The 23,515-nt window shown below is 32.2% G+C and overlaps 1 protein-coding gene across 1 annotated transcript in view; it reads left to right on the forward strand.

Annotated features, from left to right (window-relative positions):
• Positions 1-23,515, forward strand: part of LOC141507801 (sodium channel protein type 9 subunit alpha-like) — a 158,059-nt gene that overhangs the window by 81,338 nt on the left and 53,206 nt on the right. The window contains exons 9-12 of the mRNA XM_074215793.1: positions 17,344-17,431; positions 18,350-18,491; positions 20,658-20,864; positions 21,478-21,765. Of these exons, the coding sequence (XP_074071894.1) occupies positions 17,344-17,431; positions 18,350-18,491; positions 20,658-20,864; positions 21,478-21,765 (725 nt within the window). The remainder of the gene's footprint in view (positions 1-17,343; positions 17,432-18,349; positions 18,492-20,657; positions 20,865-21,477; positions 21,766-23,515) is intronic.

A 23,515-nucleotide genomic window follows, 5' to 3' on the forward strand; every position in this document is an offset into this window, starting at 1 on the left:
GAGTTTTTGTCCTTGGAGTCTCTTTCTAGAAGAATTCTATATATTCTTTCAATAGTTATATTGTCTTCTTCTTCTAGCAGATTTGTACAGTTTTCCCTGATAATTTCCTGCATGATGGTTTCTAGGTTCTTTTTTTTTTGTTCTAGGCTTTCTAGTAGTTCAATGTTTCGTAGATTATCTTTCCTGAATCTATTTTCCAGGTCATTTGTTTTTCTTTAAAGATGCTTTGCATTTTCCTCATTTTTCCCAACCTTTCTATTTTATTTTATGGAATCTTGTAGTCTCATAGAATCATTGGTTTCTATTTGTCCAATTCTAATTTTTAAGGGTTTTATTTTCTTCAATTGCCTTTTGTGTTTCCTTTTTAAAGGTATTGAATTCTCTGGTCAATTTTTCATAATTTTCCTCCAAGATTCTCATTTCTTCTTTTCATTTTTCTTCTTCCTCTCTTCTTTAGTTTTTAAATTCTTTTTTAAGCTCTTCTATGAGCTCTTGCATTTGAGTCCAATTCATAGACTCTTTTGAGATTTCCCCTGTGAATTATTTTTTACTGATTTCTTCTTCCTACATGGCATTGCTATTATATTTTATCTACAACATAGTTTTCTATAGTGAGTGCTCTTTTAACTTTTTTGCTCATCTTTGCTTTAACTCTGCTCCCGAAGTATAAGGGATATAGAACCAAGCTTTTTCTCCTAGGGCTGGAGTTTGATTCTTGGCTTGTCATTGGCCAAGATGTTGCCTATGTAGTCCTGGGCCTTGCCTTTGCAGAGGTCTATTTTCTCCTTTGTGTCCAGGTTCTGACTTAGCAGTGGCTTGTTGCAAATCCAATCCAGACTTTTGCCCCAGTATTCCCAGAATTCTCATTTTATTTGAGATGGTCACCTCCCCTGTTGGCTTACTATTTAGCTCTTGGGGACCTCGGCTATTATTCAACTTTCAGACCTTGGCTTGCACTGTGACTTAAAACCTTCCACTGGCTTTCCTGCCGTCCTGCTTCTTTGCTTTACTTCCCCCTTTCCCCCCAAAGAGACAGCCCTTGGCTAATGATCCTCTACTATGTCTATCACTGAAAATTTCTTTGGATCTTCTCTTTTACTTGGTGGTATCTGTATCTTGCATGTCAGTGCAGAGTCCTCATTTATCTTTGATGGGGAAAAGCTCCAGGAGTATGTTAACTTCATGCCATCATCTTGACTCTGCCCTGGAACAGGGCATCCTTAATGACATCTTTAATGGCCTGTGCATCATCATATATAGCACAAATTGATAAATATTAATTTCTTCTGTATTTTTAAGATGGAAAAATATAAATACATTTATAATATTATTGTTATTATAATCCAATGTCTTATATGCCCTATTTATGAAATTGTCTCCTTAGGTTACTATGCCTTTTTTTTCCATCTCTCATGGCCGTCTTCAAATATTGTATTTTTGGAAAAATTTTAATGACTATCTCTTGTTTGTATAGCCTGACATATCCTATTGTATCCTCCCCTGTTCCCCAAAACTGAACAAAGACTAACAAAGGGAAAAAGAAATCAAAAAAGTAACAAAATTTGAAGACTGTTATTCAATGTTGTATTACATAAGCATAGTTTGCCATATACTCAGAATTGGTGAGGGTCAAGCTACATTTTCATTTATCTTCATTGGAGCTAAATTTATTCACTTAAGTTTTGAAACATTCAAGTGTGATTACTTTATTTTTATTGCCCTTTCCATTTACTGTTGTTTTGTATTTTGTTTTTATTGTGCAGAAAATCAGAGATGGATCCAGAGGAAAATGAATGATACATATTTACCAAGTCCCCTTAGATGTCATTTATACCCTAAGTGAAATGTGGAAAAACCTGTCTTTTTTTCCTGAATTTTGCTGCATCTATTAGTTCCAACATTGTCCCAGTTACTCACACATGAAATGAATCATCTAAGTTTTCTATTTGTCTATTGAAATGTAACTAGTAGCTTTGACATCTTATTAATCTTACTTTTTAATATATCGTGAATACATCTCCACTGCCTACCCTCACACCAATTCAGTATTTCATTATCTTTCATTTCAATTGGAATACCTTCAATATACCCTGTCAAAATTCCTAATGCATCATGCTGATCATGACACTCTGAAATCTTTTATGTTTCCTGAATTTCTGTCAAACATTAATACTGAAAATGATAGTGATATGAAGATAGAAAAGAATAAATCTTTTCTTGGTAATACATGAAATCTATACCAAAATTGGCCATGTATAAGGGCACCAAAACCTCAAAATCAAATGCAGAAAAACAGAAATAATAAATACACACTACTCAGTTCATTATACAATAAAAATTACATGTAATAAAGCGTCACGGAAAGATAAATCAAAAACTAATTGGAAACTAATCAACTTAATCTTAAATAATAGGTGGATCAAACAGCAAATAATAGAAATAATCAGTAATTATATCCATAGAAATAATACTAAGGTATCATACCAAAATTTATGGAATATTGTCTAGGAAGTTTTGAGGGAAAACTATATCTTCAAATGTGTATGTGAATAAAATAGAGAAAGAGAGAAAGAAAAGAAAGTAGAGATCACAGAACTGGAATGCAACTGAAAAAGCTAGGAAAAAAGAAGAAATTCAAAATATCAAATTAAATACCAAATTAGAAATTCTTAAAATCAAGGGAGAGATTAATAAAATTGAAAGCAAGAAAACCATTGATCTCATAAATAAAACTAAGAGGTGGTTTTATGAAAAAAGGCAATGAAATAAACAAAACTTTGATTAATCTCATTTAAAAAAAGAAAGAAGATAACCAAATTACTAGTATTTGAAAGCAAAAAAGGATGAACTCACTACCAATATGGAGGAAATTAAAGAGATAAATTGAAACCACTTTGTCAAACTATATGCCAATAAACTTGATAAACTGATTGAAATAGATGAATATTTATAAAAATACAAATGACTCAGATTTACAGAAGAGAAACTAAAATACTTAAATAACCCCACTTAAGAAAAAGAAATTAAAGAAACCATCAATAAACTTTCTAAGAAAAAGTCTCCAGTCCAGATGAATTTACAAGTGAATTCTACCAAACATTTTTTTTTGCTAGGCAAAGAGGTTAAGTGGCTTGCCCAAGGCCACACAGCTAGGTAATTATTAAGTGTCTGAGACTGGATTTGAACCCAGGTACTCCTGAATCCAGGGCTAGTGCTCTATCCACTGCACCATCTAGCCACCCCTGAATTCTACCAAACATTTAAGGAGCAATTAATTCTAAATATACTATTGTAAAAAAATAGAAGAAGGAGTTCTGCCAAATTCCTTTAATGACACCGACATGGTGCTGATAACCTAAACCAGGAAGAGCGAAACCAGACAAAGAAAATTATAAACCAAACTCCATAATGAATATTGATGCAAAAATCTTAATAAAATTTTAGCAATGAGACTACAGCATGGTTATTACTAGGATAATACACCATGATCAAGTAGGATTCATACCAGGTAGGCAGGAATGTTTCAATATTAGAAAAACTTTCAACATAATTGAACATATCAATAGCAAAGCCAACAGAAATCATATGATTATCTCAATAGATGCTAAACAAGTCTTTGATATAATACAGTATCCATTTCTATTAAAACACTGGAAAGTTTAGGAATAAATTAATTAAATTTTCCTTAAAATAATGAATAGTGTTTATCTAAAACCATCAACAAATATTATATGTAACTGGAATAAACTCAGAGTATTTCCAATAAAATCAAGGGGGGGAATAAGGATGCCCATTATTACTTTTATTATTCAATATCATATTAGAAATGCTAGATTTAGTAATAAGAGAAGGAAAAGAAATTGAAGGAATCAGAATTGGCAATGAGGAAACAAACCTTTCACTCTTTACAGATGATATGATGCTATACTTAGAGGACCTGAGAATATCACCTAAAAAACAATTAACTATTGAAACAATTAACAAATTCAGAAAAAAACAGCAGAATATAAAATCAACCCACATAAATCATCAGCATTTGTTTATATGAACAACAAAATCCAAGATGAAGAGATAGAAAGAGAAATCCCATTTAAAGTAACTATAGATAATATTAAATAATTTGGGAATCTGTATCCCAGGACAAACTCAGAAACTGTATGAACACAATTATAAAGCACTTTTCACCCAAGTAAAGTCAGATCTAAATTTTTGGAAAAATATCAGTTGCTCATGGTTAGGTCAGACTATTATAGTAAAAATAACAATTCTACCCAAATTAAATTACTTATTCAGTGCCATACCAATCAAACTACCAAATAACTATTTTACCAAGCTGGAAAAAAAGGGGGGTACAAAATTCATCTGGAGCAACAAAAGTTCAAGAATAGCAAGGGAACTGAGGAAAAGAAAAATGTAGAGGAAGGTGACCTTGTTCTACCAGATCTAAAATTATACCATAAAGAGACAGTCATCAAAATGGCCTGGTACTGGTTAAGGAAATATAGTAATAGATCATTAGATTAGCATAGGTTCAAAAGAAACTGCAGTAAACTACAAAAATATACTGTTTGACAAACCCAAAGATATCAGATTCTGTGATAAGAACTCACTGTTTGACAAAAATTATTGGAAAACTGGAAAATAGTATGGAAAAAATTAGGCATAGACGCACATCTCACCCTATTCCAAAATAAGGTCAAAATGGGTACAGGATTTAAACATAAAGGATGGCACCATAGATAAATTAATAAATCAAGAAAGAGTCTATCAGTTCTATGGAAAAGAGACAGATTTATGACCAAAATAGAACTATAAACTATAAACTGCAAAATGATTGATTTTGACTATAAAATTGAAAAGTTCTTGCACTAATAAAAATCAATGCTGCCAAATTTAGAATGAAAGCAGTAAACTAGGAAATAATCTTCACAACTAGGAGTTCTGATAAAGGTATCATTTCTAGAATATATATATATATATATATATATATATATATATATATATATATATATATGAGAGAGAGAATTGCATCAAATTTATAAGGTTATAAGCCAATCAAAGGATATGGACAGTTTTCAAATAAAGAAATTCAAGCTATATATAAGAAAAGTCTTCCAAATCATTATTGATTAGAGGAATGCAAATTAAAACAATGAGGTATCACCTCAACCTATCAGATTGGGAAATGGATGCATTACTGGTGGAGATGTGAATAGATTCAACTATTCTGGAGAGCAATATAGAACTATTCCCAAAGAGCAATAAAAATATTCATTTCCTTTGATTTAGCAATTCCAATCCCAGGCCTATATCCAAAAAGGGAAAAGTCCTACATGTTCCAAATTATTCATGGTAGCTTTTTTTTTGTAGTGGCAAAGAACTGGAAATTGAGGGGCCGTCCATCAATTGGGGAATGGCTAAACTAGTTATGGTACATAAATACTATGAAATATTATTGATCTATAAGAAACTATAAATGGTGGGACTCTTAGAGAAGCTTGGAATGAGTTACAGGTTCTGATGCTGAGCAAAGGGAGGAGAACCAAGAGAACAATGTATAAATTAACAACAACATTGTGAGATGAACAATCTTGATGGAAGCAATGCCTCTCAGCAGTTCAGAAAGCTAGACCAATTGTATTGGATTGGCTATAAACAATGTTATCCCCATCCAGAGGAACGAAAACAAAAAAACCTTTCAGAATCTGATAAACAATTTATAAAATTAATCATGTATCTCTTTCCCTTAATGCTAATTCCTCATACCTAAAATGACTAATCTGTTAAAATGTTTATGAAAAATTTGTATGTATAATGTTAATCTGACAATTAGCTTCTGATGGGAGGGGGATGGGAAGGAAGAGTGGAAGGAAATTTTGTAACTTAAAAATAAAAATTTGCATATGGATAAATGTTGAAAAATAAAAAAAAGTGAAAAAAAGAAAATATAATGATAGTACTGGTTCTGGTAGTAGTAGAGGTTGGTTGTGGTGGTGAGGTTTGGGTAGTGGTATTAGTGGTTGTAGTAGTAGTAGTCACATTAGTAGTAGTAGTAGTAGTAGTAGTAGTAGTAGTAGTAGTAGTAGTAGTAGTAGTAATTTTATTTTAGCACTTTTGTGCTTGCTAAACTCTTTATAAATGCTATCTCATTTTACAATTCTGGAGGATATTTTTGTTGGCTATTGAAGATACTTCATTTTCTGGCCTCAACCTATCTTTCCTACTTTCTCTCATATGACTTCCTTTAATGAATCCTAAGTGACAGTCAAATTGTCCTCAACATTTTCTAAGTAGGCATAACTCTATGCTTTTGCAGATACTATTCTCTTATCTGGAATATCCTTGCATCAGAACAAATAGAGACTACTCAGCCTTGTCCAATGTGGATACAATCATTAACTCTTCTAGCCCTGAGATCTGAACCTCACTGAAACCACTTAGCTCATTTTAGATCAGGTGAACTATGTATGAACTATATATGATGAAGTCATATTTATTTGCTAGGTTTCATTTTCAGCTGAGTAATATCTGAAAGGAAAAGGTTTACTTGGATCCCCCGAATTGGACTCTATTAATATCTCTTAGACCTGTGTATCTCTACCACAAAATAAAATATTAAATACCTCTAAGGATGATGTTAATAGGAGTTTTCTTCTTTCCTTAACTTCCCAGACTGAGATTTGGGTGTCTGTGTTACCCCAATTGGTTGAGAGCAAATGAATGTTGCCCCTGTCTAGATTGATTTATCACAGAAAGTATATATTTGGAACTGTGTTGGGCTAGCTTTTTCAGGACCCATTAAATCACATAAAATTCTACAAGATGGACCATGAAAAGTTAGGCCTTTTGACAAAGATCAGGATTAAAATAAGCAAGCAATATTGCCATAATATCTTTCAACTAATCTATACAAGCATTTCTATATTTATTTGGGTTCTCCAATATAGGAGCATTTCTTTTTTAGTGGTTAAAACATATAGTAAAACATTTACTCATGCAGGCTACAATTTTTCACATTCCTCCAAAATATCTTTCTTCATATACATATTAAAATCCTATCTGTCCCTCCAAGTCTGGCTGAAATTCTCTTTTCTCCCTGGAACTTGTCCTAATAACTGTAACAAGAATTAATTTTTCTCTTCACTGAATTCTCAGAGCACTTTATTCATACCTCTTATGACATTCTTTTCAATATTACAGTTGCTTGTGCAATGTGTCCATATGTGCATGATAAGCTCCTTGTGAGTAGGGACTATGTCCAATTATATGTTTGATTTTTTTTTCATTTACACAAATTAAAATTTATGTTAGGATTTGATATCATAGAAGTAATAGGGGGGGGAATGCTACAGAAGTTCACAGAAGGAAGAAACTATTTTCCCATAGAATTTTGGACTTTATAGTGTTCAGTAAATGGAATCAATTAATGGATTTTAAGAGGAAAACACTTAGAAAATGAAAAATCTGTGAAATAAAAAAAATGAATTTTACATGAGGAATGGAAGCATATTTCTTTTAAATACAATATTATTTTCTGCTCTTTAAAATTTTCTAGTCACTATATACAGATGTTTTCCTAATGTCTTCCCCCTCTCCATTTCTCTTACTCTTACAATATTACCCCTTCAGTTATTGATTGGATCTACTCATTGGCATTTACTCATGTCATGTACTGTATTTGGAGTACAGATTGTTCAGATCCCTTATTGTCTTCAAGGTCTGATTTTTCTCAAATATTTGTTCTATTTAAGACTATTTCTAATGTACTCTGTGTTCTTAATTTTCTTAATACTAAAAAAAGTTGTTTACATATTTTCAACCATCTAGGCAGAATAGTAGATGGTCTGAAGGCAGAAAGATCTGAGTTCAAATCCAGTCTCAGATACCTACTACTTGTGTGACACTGGGCAAGTCAGTTTCTTCATTGGTAAAAAGCAGATAAAATACTATCTTCTTTCCTAGTTTATTGTCAGAATAAAAGGAAATTGTATTTGTATTTTGTAACACTTATGGTATTCTAGAAATGCTATGTTGTTTTTGCTAACAACATAGTTGTTGTTGTAACAACATAGCAAAATATAGACTTTTTAGGAACACAAATTCATTTTAGTTTTTGTATCCTCCATGGATGAATTTTGAAAAGTACAGTTTGGTTTAGAAGTTGAATACATGAAAGAAAGAGCAAGACTTGTGGTTAGATGATGAATATAAAGACCCATTATAGTATATCAGTAGTTTACATATTTTTTTTTAGTCAAAGGACAGTCAGTTTACATATTTTTTTTAGTCAAAGGACAGTGTTTTCTAGAGGAATGGCAACATCATGAGACAATTTGGAAAATTATATGAAAGAGAAATTTAAAGAATAGATTGAATAAATTAGGAAGTTGGTGCAGTAATATGGATGTTATAGCCTGAACTAGGTTGATCATATCTGATGCTAAGAAAGATCAAGGAAGTGAAAATGTTTGGTAGTTGGGCAGTGCATGGATATGTGATATCAGGGAAAGAAAAATAAAAGAGAATTGCAGGGTTATAAATCCTGGTTGACTTGGAAAATAGTGAGATCACTTAAAAAATGCAGGGAAGAGAAGTTTAAGAGAGAACATGTTGATTCAGCTAAGATATTTTGAGTTTGCAGATCTTATAAAAATTTTACAGGGATATGTCTAGTGATCAATTTGAGACAATGTTCTATGCCTTATAATATACTGAAGATTTGGAGTCAATTTTTGTGTATTATACAAACATCAATATTTCCCTCATTAATTTCAACTTTGACATAAATCTACTTACATGCAAAAAGTATTAATGAAAAACATTTTCGTTATTATTGAAAAATCCCTATACTCCGTGGGGATACAAATCAATCAAGAGGCATATATTAAGTAAATACTTTCGACCAGAAAATCAAAATGATCCCTACTCTCAAGGAATTACAACACCTATAGAAGGGTTCATTTTGAAGATGTTATTAATAAGTAATGGTCTAAGAAACACTATGGCAATACAAAAGGAAGGGCCATTCACTGGGGATGGGGTATAAAGATAACATTGCTATGCAAAACACATTTTATGAGGTCATTTTGACTTATAAAACAATCCCTTTTTGATACTGAATGATTAACCATTGCCAATGACCTTTAGGGTGAGAACTTTATTTTCTGGGTTTTCAGAAGTTTCCCCATGAACTTGATCAATGTAATAAACTGTAGTCCCTCTAAACTTTAGCCTTCATTGAGTTGCTGAGGTGTGTTTTATGTGTACGTGTGCATGTGTTGGGGAAATGGCAATTTGGTGTCGTAGTGGATAGAGTACTGGGTCTAGGGTCAGGAAGATTTATACTTGTGAGTTCAAATTCATCCTTAGATATAGCTGTGTGACCCTAGGTAAGTCACTTAATGCTGTCTGCCTCAGTTTGCTTATCTGTAAAATGAGCTGAAGAAGGAAATGGCAAACCATTCCATTATCTTTGCCAAGAAAACCCCAAATGGGGTCATAAAGACTAAGACAAGTGAATAAGAACAAACCAAAATAAGTGTGTATATAGAATATTCATATTTAGATGTGAATATAGTTATATGCATATCATTGTATATATATATACATATATATATATATATATATATATATGAATAAGCATATGTGTGTATTCATATTGTTATATCACCTGTTGGTCATTTTTTTTGGTAATGATTGTCTCAGAGAATTGTTAATCTGGTCCTGAGATGATATAATACTATATTCTTTGCTCAATCTTTCCAGCTTGGTATGACCTATTAGATAAAAACCCTTAAGAATCCAGAATAACCTCCTACAATGATAAAGTAACTGGGAATTTTTTTAGAGACTAAATGTAATTATTTTTATTGAAGTTATTTATTACATATTTTCATATTATCAGACTTGACTTATTTACTCATAAAATCTTAATTAGGGTACCCTGAAAGGTCTTCTTTTGAACCAAATTATTTCTCATATATATCTTACTAATATATAAATTTCACAGTGGAGTTTTGGGACTGGAACAAGTCTGTGATATAACCAATGCAAGTTGTTAAGTAAAACAGCTACAGCTCAAGGAAAGGGCAGGTTCCAATATCAAATAAGTCCTTAGTTTACATTACAGCTGATTTCAGGCCTAGTTTATATGGAGAAAAAAGTTAAGGTAGTCTGGACCAGTTTGTCAAGTACAATGATTAAAGTTCACAAGATCAGAGAGGCAGCACTTCGATTACATACATTTCTGATAAAGGAATTACTCTTCATGTATCTGAGGATACATAGAGCCCCAGACATGGTCTGTGAGTGCTAAAAGGAGCCAGCACTTATAATGTAAAGAATAGTCCCAGTGGAACTAGATAAGTCATACTACCAAAATCTCCTTTTCTGTTTGAATGGGAAATCTGACTTAAATCTCCATAGTATTATTAAAGTTCTATTCTGATCTATATCAAGAGTATCCTCAGCTAGCAGTTATCTAGGAGGATCACATTTCCTCTTGGGTGAAACATTTGCAACAACTTCTTAAAATTAATTTGGCATAATATTAAAGATATGGCATGACTAGGTCAGAGTGCAGATGGATAGTCATGAACATTTATAAGGACTGTACATTGTAATATAATCTCAGATCACATCATCTTTTTTATTAATTCTCAAATTCATTAAAATCCATAGATATTTTCCCTAAAACATTTTATACTTATCTCTATCATCCTGCATAAATTTTCAAATAAATAAGCCAAAAATGTGTTTCAATCTGCATTAATTTTTCTTCAGTTCTTTCTCTGAAGGTAGATTACAATTTTCAACATTTTTCCTTCAGAATTGTTTTGGATCAATGTAATACTCAGAATAGCTAAGTCATTCACAGTTGATCATCAAACAATATTTATATAAAACAATTATTGTACAAAATGCTCTTCGTTCTGTTCATTTCACTTTGTATCAGTTCATGTAAATCTTTCTGGATTTTTCTGAAAGCATCCTGCTTTTTATTTCTTTTAGCACAATAAATTCCTTGTTGTTCAATTGTTCCCCAATTTATGGTCTTCCCCTCAATTTTCAATATTTGTTAAAAGAGTTTCACTAAATATTTTTATATGAATATATGTATGTAAACATGTATGAGTATCACTTACTTTTTTGTTTAATTTATTTGGAATACAGGTCAAAGGGTATGCAGAATTTTATGGTCCTTTTAAGTATAATTCCAAATTGCTCTCCAGTATGATTGAATCAATTCAGTTTCACCAACAGTGCATCAGTGTACCAAATTTTTTACATCCCCTCTAAGTACTTATCATTTTCCCTTTCTGTCTTATTGACCAATATAATGTGTATGAGGTGGTACCACAGATGTGTTTTAATTCACAGTTCTCATGTGATTAACATTTTTCTTATGGCAGTAGATAACGTTTATTTTTTCTTCTGAAAGCTACCTTTTCAAATCATTTGACCATTTATCAATTAGAAAATGATTCAAATTTACTTGCTGTAAACATTTTTTCCTATTGCTTTTGTTGTTATTTTGCTTTTCCACTCATATCTGAGTTTCAGTGACTACCTTTGAGGTTTTCCTTGGCAAAGATACTGGATCAGTTTTCCATTTCCTTCTCTAGTTTATTTTTCAGATAAAGAAACTGAGGAAAATATGATTAAGTAAATTTTCCCAGAGTCACATAACTAGCAACTTTCTGAGGCTGAATTTGAACTCTGGTCTTCTAACTCCATGTCTGGGACTTTTATCTACTACATTACCTGTTTGTTCCTATTCCCACTTTCCTACTTCCTATCCAAACTTTGTTGCATTGGTTTTATTTTACAAAGACTTTTTTATATAATTAGAATGATCCACTTGCCATTTCATAATGTTCTTTACATATTGTTATTAAATTCTTCCTTTATTCATAGATTTGACAGGTAAATTATTCCATCCACTCCTAACTTGCTTATGATATCAAACTTTATATCTAAGTGATGTGCCATTGTCTATACCTAGTTTCTACCAAACTGCTTTCTGGTTATCTCAGCAATTTTTGTCAAATACTGATTTCTTGTCCCAAAATGGATCTTTGAGTTATCAAACACTAGATTAGCATAGTCATTTACAACTGTGCATTATGTATGTAATCTGTTCTACCAATCTACCTCTCTATTTTTCAGCCAGTACAAGAGTATTTTGACAATTACCACCTTGTGATACAGTTTGACATCTGGTCCCCTTAAGCATCATTCTTTCATATTTTTTCAATGATCCATTAATATTCTTGTTCTTTTGTTCTTCCAGAAGAATTTTGTTATTATTCTTCTAGCTCTAATTCAGTAATTTGATTGGTATGGAGCAAAGTAAATTTATTTAGATAAAAGTGTCAATTTTGTTTTATTATCTCAGCCTACCTTTAAATAACTATTATTTCTCCAACTTTTTTGATCTCACTATATTGGAGTGAAGTGTTTTATAATTTTGCTCATATAGTTCCAGGGTTTGTTTTGTCAGGTATTGTAGAAAGTATTTTATATTGTCAACATTTTAAATGAAAATTTTCTTTTATCATTTATTGCTAGACTTTATTGATAAGGACTATCTCTAGTTATTCTGATACATACCTAGCCAATGAACCCAGATGGCTCTGGAGAAGTGGGACTGTTGACTTAGCACAGCATCCCCCCACTCAAATTCAATTAATGTGCTTGTAATGGTATCACCTCCCTGATGTGGTCTTCTTCAATAATGAAGGACAAACATTAAACATTATTTCTGGTAATATATAAAAATATTGATGAATTTAATGGGTTTATATTATTTCCTGCAACTTTAGTGAAAATTTTCATTATCTAGTTTTTTAGTTGATATTCTAGAATTCTCTAAGGATATCATCATATCATCTTCAAAGAATCAGAATTTCATATTCTCATTTCCTTTTCTAATTCCTCCAATTTTTATGATTGATATAACTAGAATTTCTAGTATTACATTGAATAATAGAGGTGATAATTGAAATCCCTGCTTTACTCTCTCTCATCAGAAAAGTTTCTAGATCTTCCCTATCACAGACATTCCTTGATGGTGATTTTAGATAGATAATAATCATTTTAAATAAAGCTCCATTTATTTCATCATTTCCTAGTGGATTTTTTAATATAAAATAGTTTTTTCAAATTTTCCCCAATTATTGTAAAAGCAAGTTTTAACATTTATTTTTTAAACTTTGAATTTTGAATTCTCTCTCTTCTTCCTATCCACTCCCCCTCAATGAGAAAGCAAGTTATTTGATATAGGTTAAAAATATATAGTCATACAAAACATTACCACAACAGTCATCGTGTCAAAGTGAGCTTTATGCTGCCCTTCCAAGAAACATCAAGAAAAACAAAATAAAAGTTAAGTATACTTCAATCTGTATTCAGACACCATTCTAGGGTTATTAATAGGAATGAGATTATGTTTTGTTGAAAAGTGTTTTCTGCATTTATTCAGATAATGTCATATTATTTTTGTTTCTTTTATTATTAATATGATTAATTATGTTGATAGTTTTTCTCATATTGAAACAGCTCAATATTCCTGGTGTAAATTCTACCAGATTATGGCATATGATATTTATGATCTATTGTTGAAACCTACTTATTAGGGTTTTATTGAAATTTCTTATATCAATATTCCTTAAGGAAATTGGTCAACAGCTTTCTTACTCAATTTTTTGCTTTTCCTGATTAAAGAATTAGCACCAACTGAGTGTCATAAAACAATTTAGGCAGGAGTCCTTCTCTGCCTATTTTTCAAAATAATTTGTATATTATTTGAAATATTTTTTTCTTTAAATGATTGGCAAGTTGATCTGTTGCTGGAGATTTTTTTAGGGAGCTCCTTGATGGTTTGTTCAATTTCTTTTTCTAAGATTGGTTTCTTTAAGTATTCTATTTTCCCTTTTGTTAATATAGGCAATTTATATATTTGTTAAGTATTCATCCATTTCACTTTAGATTGTCAGATATATTGGCCTAGAGTTGGACAAAACATCATCTGACAATTGCTTTTATTTCTTTCTTCATGGATGGTAACATCTTTCTTTTAATTTTGGATATTTTATTTGGTTTTCTTCTTTTAAAAAAAATCAAATTGAAGTATATTTTGTTGTTTTTTTCACATAATCAGCTCTATATATTATTTATTAATTTAATGTTTTCTTACTTTCAATTTTATTCATCTCCCCTTTGATTTTCAGGACTTAAAATTTTAAAAAATTGTTTTATTGTTTCTTAGTGTCTCATAGAGTCATTGGATTCCAGTTGCCCAATTCTACTTTTTAAGGTATTATTTTCTTCAGTGAATTTTATCCTTTTTTTTTCTAATATGCTTTCTAAGGTGTTCTCATCAGTGGATTTTTGTCTCTTATCAAGCTGTTAATTCTTTTTAATTTCTTGTATAACTCTCATTCCTTTTCCTATGATAAAAACTTATTTTGTTGTTTGTATCCAATTTACATTTTCTTTGAGTCTTTGATTATACCTGCTTTGACATTGTTTTTTCCTAGGTTTATGTCTTGATATTCTCTCCCACCTTAATAATTTACTATGTTCTAGTTTTGTTTTTTGCTCATTTTCTAACCTATTTCTTAACTTTTATATTAAAATTGGGTTCTGCCGCCAGGTAGAGGAAGCTGTATCCCAAACTTCAGTCCTTTCTTACTGATCTTAAAGTTGCTCTCTCTGGGAGTCTTTGGGTTTTTGGTGCTTACAAGGTGATATATTATACGAAGAGATGTGTTCCTTTACCCAAATTCTAGTATCCACCAATGGTAGCATTCCTCTTGACTCTGGGACTTCGACAAGATCCTGCTCTCATGCTAGTGCTTCCCTTTTATTGGAATTGAGACCAAAGTTCCTACTCTCCCATAAATGACTACAAGCACTCTTCTCCACTATAAAACCTCTACCTGCTCCTCTGTTCCTCTACATAATTGTCTAACCACTTTCTCTCTGTGGGATGACAGCCTCCAAAACTGCTGCTTTTCCATGTAGCCACCCCACAATGTAGAGCCTATGCTATCTGTACTAGGCTCCAGGGGCCCACTACCACCCTACTGAGGGACCTTTCCTGCTGTCCTCCTAATTTGTCCTGGGCTTGAAATTTGTTTCACCTAACCTTTTGTTGGATTATGGTTCCAGAATTCAATTTGAAGTATCATTTTACTGTTGTTAGGAAAGAAATTTGTGAGAGCTCAGGTAGTGCTTCTCTATTTTGCCATCTTAGCTCCCCCCTCCACCTATCATTTCTTAAGCATATACAATGTGAGATAGATAGCCTTTTGCTCAAGAAGATTATTTTCTGTTGGGGAGTTAAAATTTCATAAATATAGAAAATAATAATTTGAGGAATGAGCACTACGTTTGGGGATCATAACAGTCTTTCTCTGAGTGACATTATATAGTCTGGATCATGATGGAACCTAAAAATGATTAGAAATATAATTAGAGGAATACATTCTGGCAATGAAGATAGCCTGTATGAAGTATTAGCAGGAGCTTGAATTCTGAGTTCAGGGAATGGCAGAAAAGACATTTTGAGAGAATATAAAAATTTTTGCTTTGTCAGTCACAAATTTGATATTCATGTCTCATTTTATGTTTGAGAACTATATAAATAGTAAATGAGGTTCATTCTGCTTTCTCCTCCTCTATCTTTTCTTCTCTTGCATTTGATTCTTTTCCCACTTCTTCTTGCTTCTCTTCTTCCCTTCTCTTCTCTCCTTTCATATCTTTCTTCCTCTATTTCTCTCTCTTCTCCTTTCTCCTCTCCATTTCTTTCCTTTTCTTCTCTCTTCCCTTTATCTCTCAACTCTTTCTCTCCCCATTCTCTCTCCTCACCTATTTTCCCTTCCCTCCCCTCTTCACTCCTCTTCCTATGGATCTTTTTGAAACTTTCATTCTTCTCTTCTGACTTCTCCTTTCTTCTCTTTTCTAATTCCTCCCTCATATACATACATACATACAATTATCTATCTATCTATCTATCTATCTATCTATCTATCTATCTATCTATCTTTCTTTCTATCTATCTATCTATCTATCTATCTATCTATCTATCTACCTATCTATCTATAGTTTTATATTAAAAACTAGGGACAGAATTCCCAAGCTAGTGTCTTTTCCTACATCAGACCAAAGACATAGGGGATAAATCAAACTAAAAAAATAAGGATTTAAGTCTATGAAAAGGGTCAGGAAGAGAAAAAGAGATGGGGCTTTGGGATCAGATTTGAAACACTGTAATGAGAGATTCAATATACTTAATATTTATTCAATGAACATTTTACTTAATTTATGGTGTACAATGTGATGCTAAAGATACAAAAACAGAAACAAAAACTTAAGCAATTTACAATTGACATTCTACTTGTAGTTATTCATTTTTTGGTGGGCTTAGAGTTGTATTTGTGCTGTTCTTACAAAATAATTTCTTCTGCAAGTTACAGAGTTGAAAACCAAGATAACAGAGTTTTCATGTGATAATAATACAATTTGACAAATCTTTATCAAATTCTTATTATGTGCGGGCAGCTAGGTGGTGCAGTGGATAAAGCACCGGCCCTGGAGTCAGGAGTACCTGGGTTCAAATCCGGTCTCAGACACTTAATAATTACCTAGCTGTGTGGCCTTGGGCAAGCCAATTAACCTCATTTGCCTTGCAAAAAAAATTCTTATTATGTGCAAACAATTTTGGAAGTAAAGGATGAGATAACAAGTTTAGGAAGACAAGGATCTTTCAGTTTAGAAGGGCCAGATGACTTATACTCAGGTTAAATCTATTTTTTTTATTAAGTACAGTTAAATGCAACAGAAAGGTATATGTGTTCCAAGGGATAGTAACTCATTATACTTCCAGAAATTTCTATTTCAGTGTGAAATATGTCTAAAAGTTGAAGATAGGACTGGGCACATAGAGGGATAAGAAGGAGACCAGGTTGTAGAATAGGGAGAGTAATTAATCTGGAATTATAGGCTCCCTGTTCAATTACTAGACTTGGCATTTATTACATATATGATCTTGACTGAGTCTTATATTCTTTCTGGGCCTCAGTTTTTCCTTCTGTAAAAGAGTAAGGTTTGAAATTTATGATTTCTCACATTTATTCCCTCTCTCAATTACTTAATACTAAGAAATAAAGGGGAGGGCAGGAAAAAGCTCATCTACTACATTATGTGCCTATTGTTCAGGTTTTATATCTAGTACAGATATCAATGAACTCCTAACATCCAAGATAATGCAGATTTAATAAATTAACTAATTAAATTTATTAAATATATAAGTTATCCTATTATCTTCTTTCCAAATAGACTATTTGTATTATTTCCAAAGAGACTATTTTTATTATTTGGAAGGACAAAAGGATGCTCTCCTTTGTGGTAACAGCACATATTCAGGGTAAGTAATATTGAACTAATATTTGGCTCTATAGATTATAACATTGTATTGTAAAATTAGTCAAATAGTCTTCCTTTGATTGCATTGGGATAGAATATGAAGGATACAAAAATGTACAACCTAATTTTTTCTCATCATATAAACAAAGTCTAATTTATGTCTTGTCTATGATGCTCAATAGATATCTATTGAATGAAATGAAATTCCATTGAAAGAAGAGAGTGAACAATGAAAAGTTTAATAAGAACCTTTGGAATGTAAGGTCATAGATTTAGACATTTACTGGGTCAAAAATTCCATGTCATTTAATCTACTCTCCACATTTTACAAAGTGCAATAGAGAGAGCTAACTTATTTACCCAAGGTTGGATAGAAAGACCTTTGATATTTGAATATCAAATCTAATATTTTTCTACTGAACCACTCAGAGAAATTGGGCCTATGATTTCCTTTATATAGGGCAATCTAGATGAAGAAACTTCCTCTATTACCACATTCTGTCACCTTATTTGTAACTGATAAACTTAGTGCTACTCTAAAGTATTAAGAGGTTAAATAACCTGTCAGGATGACAGGTAATCAAGTACCAAACCTCAAAATTGAACCAACTCTTGTAGACGATGAGATCAGCTTTCTTTCTACTGTGCCATAGTGATTACCCATATAAAGGATTGTTTGAATTTACTTGTAATATACATAAACTGATTTAAAATTCATCTCACTCCACATGCTCTATTGGTTTGAGATTGGCTTTGTTTATTGTTACTGTATTTGTATGTAGAGCATTTGGTAATAAGTTCCATATTTGAATTTGCTTCTTTGTCCTGAAATTTATTCCTATATTATTTATTTTCTGCATTTTGATAGAATCAGAAATCAATCTAAAGTGAAGAATGTTTCTTTTTTTATTGTGTGTAGTGAATGTCCAGATGGATATATGTGTGTGAAAGCTGGCATGAATCCCGATCACAACTACACAAGTTTTGACAATTTTAGTTGGGCTATCCTGACCCTATTTAGATTAATGACCTTGGACAATTGGGAAAACCTTTACCAACAGGTGAGAACCTAGCAAAACACTATATTTTTATGAATAATAAGAAAAACAAATAATTTTATCTTTAATTATCATCTTAATGTAGAACACTTAGTATAGTATTAAAACTTTACTTGTGTTGTACTTTAAGAACCTATTTTATTTTGAGGCTACATATTTTGTCACATCTTTTTGCTCTTATTTAGTATTAACAAATAAATATAAAAATGTATACATCATAATAGAGAACAGATATAAATATAGGCAATAGTGTTAGGTAGAGAATAGTTTTAGAAAAAGAATGCTATACAGATGATAATCTTCAAGCTGTCTCCTAAAGGAAGAGAGGGTTTCAATGGAGGGAATGTATTCTAATAGTGTTGAGTAGCTAGCATAAAGGTATGGAGATAGCAGATGGCAGACAAAGATGGAAATCTAAGTTATCTATATTAAATAAGAAATTTATGAAATCTTCATTATATAGACCTTTAAAAGGCAAACAGAAGAGGTTATATATTTTCCAAGACCAATATTGATTAAAGGAATCATACAGTCATATTTGTATTTAAGGAAAATCACTGGCATTTGTGTGTTAGATGGTTACAAATAGAGAGAGACTGGCAGGCAGATAAGCTGGAAGACTTGTGTAATAATCTAGATGAGAGATGATAAAAAGAACTTTTTCCCTTTCGTGAAAACTTAAGAAAGCAATTCTAAACTGACAGAACTGTGCATAGACATGCACCTGAGCCAACACGTAGAACTATAATCAAAGAATCTTCAATGATATGAAGTTGAGAAAACACAAAGAAACCTAGGAAAATCATATTTTCTTAAACTTTGGAATATTATAGTGTCAAAGCATGACTAGGTAAGTACAAATAAAGAGTTAAAAGAACCAACAATCCAGGCTATCAAATAAAGCTACCAATAGTCATGTATGTAGGACAGTATGAATTACTCCTTTATGAGGGTGTTCAAGTTGGGAAGGAAGGACTTGTGTTAGTCCATGAGATGTGCATCTGCTTAACAGGAAACTTCTGTGGTCAGAGGTCTATCTAGGACAAAGGGGCAGCTACATGGCCCAGTGTGGATAGAGCACTGACCTTGGAATCAGGAGAATGGGAATCTGAATCCAGCTTCAGACACTTGACACTTACTTGCTGTGTGACATTGGGCAAGTCCCTTCACCCGGATTGCCTCCCCTCCAGGGTTTTCTCCAGTTGCCCTGATTCATAGAGGGTTCTGGAGGAGAAAAGGAGACTGATGACTTAACACAGTACCCCTTCACTCAAATCCAATTCACGTCATGAATTGCAATGGCATTATCTCCCTGATGTCATGGTCTTCTTCGAAAATGAAGGACAAATATAATCTAGAACATAACTTGTTCTAGGATTTCTAGACTTCCCTCTGGTTGCAAGCTGATAAAATATTGAGTGTAGACATTTTCTCCAAAAGTCATTCTAGAGATGTGAAATACATTACTGACAGTCAGACCATACTAGTTATTGGCATATATCTAATTTCCTGTAAAATGTATGTGAATGCTGCAGCCAGCTTTCCAGTCAAAACCACTTGCAGCAAGCCTCCACAGTTTACCATCTTTAGCAAAGTTGAGTTCTTAAAAACTAAGTAAAAGGTGCATTCAATGACAAGTTCAACTGTGGTGTTTCCATCAGCAGTATTGCAGGATACTTCATTGTCTTTGTTCCACTGTCATTATTGTCCAGAAAGGGTCTCACAATCTTCAGGTCTGTGCAGCTCTAAGAAACTTTAGTCCAACTGAAGTTGTGCTTCACCTTCGTCCCTGACTGCCTTGTCATTCTCTCCTTTTCTGTTCTTGAATCATAGTCCTAAGTCCTCATTTAAAGAGGTCTCATCCACCTACTTTATGTTTTAGTATTGATGACTTTTAATTGAGGTCAGTGGAGTGATCATTGGAAATGGAATACTATAACTCCATTTCCAATGATCACTCCATATGATGGTTTTTTTAAAATATATAACCTTATTTTTCAGTATGTACATAGTGTGAGGTGATATTAAAACACCCAATCTTTCTATTGATTGCTTATCCATGAGAGTAAAATTTTAAAATAATGATAAAAAACTTTACATTTTTGTCTTGTTGAAAAAATGCAAATGAGGAGATAGAAATATAAGCAATTCTCCTTTCTCCTTTTTCAGATCCTGCGTGCTGCTGGGAAGACCTATGTGATATTTTTTATTGTCATAATTTTGTTCTGCTCATTTTATCTGATGACTTTGATCCTGGCTGTGGTAATCATGGCTTATGAAAAGCAGAATCGAATAACTATTAAAGAAGCTAAGAAAAAAGAGATAAGATACCAGGCACTGTTATATCAGTACAAAAGAGAAGAAAAAAAAGCTCAGGTATTATCAATGCAACCTTAAAATCTTCATAGAAACATGGGGGTAAAACTGATCACCAGTCTCTGTTATCTATAACAGCTTCCAAAGAGACTTTAACTCATTATTTCATTCTTCCAAATTAATTATATCTGTCATTCGCCTTAAAGCATAGTTGGAAAAACCACAGTAGCTGGTGAAGAATGACCCACAAGAACCTTACATGTCCCTGAATCTCTACCCAGGGAATTCAATTACATTGTGGAGTTCTATGTAAGTCTCACAACTCAAGCGCTATAAACTTGGAATTTTTCCAATTACTACTTTCACTCTCTTGGCTTCTTTCTGGTAACATCTATTATTTAATTCAATAAATGCAATTTAGGAAAGTATTAATGATTAAATGAGAAGGAAATAGCTATGTGTGCTGGGTACTCCAGAACATATCAGAATGAGAAATAATCAAAATGCTTATGTGATTGGATTTGGGAAAAAATAAAAAAAATAATCTACTTCATGAATAAGGCTAGAATTTCAAACCCATGGTGCTGAATTGTTATAATAATCTTTTATGATTTTTTTCAAGGAAATTTCTTGGTGTTGTTCCTTAACATGTACTTAACTTTTGACCTGACAGACAATGGTAGAAGAAGGAATAGCTGAAGATAAAAGAGTTGTTGATCAAAATATAGAACTTTCAGAAAATTCTTCTGAAACATCTCAATGTTTCTCAAAAAATGTTAATGGGGAAAAGGATCAAAGGAAGAATAATAATCTGGAGGAACAAATTGATAGAGAGGGAAAAGAAATTGATCTAAAATTGCATCAAATTGAAACAGAAGACTACATCAGAAGACAACTTTGTCATCATGGTGATAAAAAGCAGAGACTAACAAATAAGACCAAGTTACCTTCTCCCCAGCAGGTACTGACGCTTATATAAACATTATTCAGATAAGCTGCACTCTGAGGAATACTATTCACATTTTTCCTTATGAGTCTATTGATTTTGCAATGATCTAATTAGGATTTTAAGAAGCACATTATGCTATTGCTGAGCACATTTATAATGGGAAAGTTCTGCTTCTGTGGCTATCTGTGTGAAAATGAAATTGTAAATGTGAGAATTATTTTGGGAAATGCTTTTAAGAACAGAAAAATAAGTTGGAAATAAAAGAAAGTAGCAAGGCACAATACTATATATACTGAGTATAGTTATTGATTAATATAAGGAAATATTTCAGAATTGTGTGAACTGGATGATAATATGAGGAGATAGACCTATACAAGGAAAAGAAAAAACTTAGACACTTGCAATATGTCAGACACTATGCTAAATGTCTAGGATCTAATATAAACAAAAAGAAAGATAATCCATGCTCTTAAAGAATTTATAGGCTAATAGGGAAGGGAGCTGGAAGTAGGGGAAGGTAGTGAATGTACCTAAATGGACAAAAGATGATGAAAGCTAGAAAATCAAAAGCAAGGAAGGTTTAAATGAAGACTGGCTAGTCTTAGTCCCCCTTCAAAATAATAGGAACGGCAAACAGAATGGTGCTTCAGGGTGAGGAAGCCATACGAATTAATGAATTTGCAGTTGAGCAAGTTCTATACTCCATTTGAATGCCTTTTTTCAATATAGAGGTAAAATTTTTATCTAATATGAATTTTCTGGTGAGACATAATGGATGACATAATGTAAGGTTTTACCATTACTGATAACATTCAAAAGGTTCCTTTCCATGCTGGGTTTCCTGATGAAGAGGAAAACTGGAATTATGTCTGAAAGATTTCCACATTCCTAAGAGAGGCCCTCAGAACGTCTTTCCACACTGATTACAGAATTATAGGAATTATGTGAAGTAAAGTAACTCTTTCTTGTAAAACTGACTCTATTTTGAGACTTAAATTTCATTTTCCTGCATATTACTGCAAATTGCATCCAGATAAACAATGGTGTTAAAGTCTAAAGTCAGGAAGGGATCTGGAGAGTGAAAATAATGTTGATGCCAGAATTGGTCTCCCAGTTTCTAGCACTTCCTTCACTTTATATATCTTTGCGTCTACATGGACTACATTACTCCCAGAAAATATATTTATCTTTATTTAAAAGACAAGCAACATGAACAATCTGTTCATCATACATTTGAAGTGATAGCATATATTTCTTATGGATGTCTTATTTTTTATGCTCAAGTAATAGATCTAAGTAAAACCACAGTATAAGAATTAATTAACTATCCAAATACATATATTCTCAAGATCTGAAATTAGCCATTTATATAAGGCAGTTCTCTCTATTGAATGAATGTTAAAAGTAATTTAATTTACTTTGTATTTTTGATGTATAACCCTCTCAACATATCTGGTAATTTTTCAGACAACAATGTGCAAAACAGTTGCATTATTGGAGGTGAGGGGTCAAGTTCAGGGATTCTCTGTACCAATGAAGTCCACAGGATAAGTGGCAAAATAAAGATAAAAAAGGTTGGAATAATCTGTAAAGGTATAATTATTCACCATGAGGGGCTCAGTTGGCTTCTGGTAGTATAATGTTTTGAGTCACATTCTTCAATTATAGATAATAACATCTATCTTCCAGAGTTGTTAGAATCAAATAAGATATGTTTGTTGAAAAAGTGCTTAACACACTGCCTAGAAAATCGTAGGTGACA

The sequence above is a fragment of the Macrotis lagotis genome, chromosome 1, assembly GCF_037893015.1.
Source record: "Macrotis lagotis isolate mMagLag1 chromosome 1, bilby.v1.9.chrom.fasta, whole genome shotgun sequence".
Classification (NCBI taxonomy): Eukaryota; Metazoa; Chordata; class Mammalia; order Peramelemorphia; family Peramelidae; genus Macrotis; species Macrotis lagotis.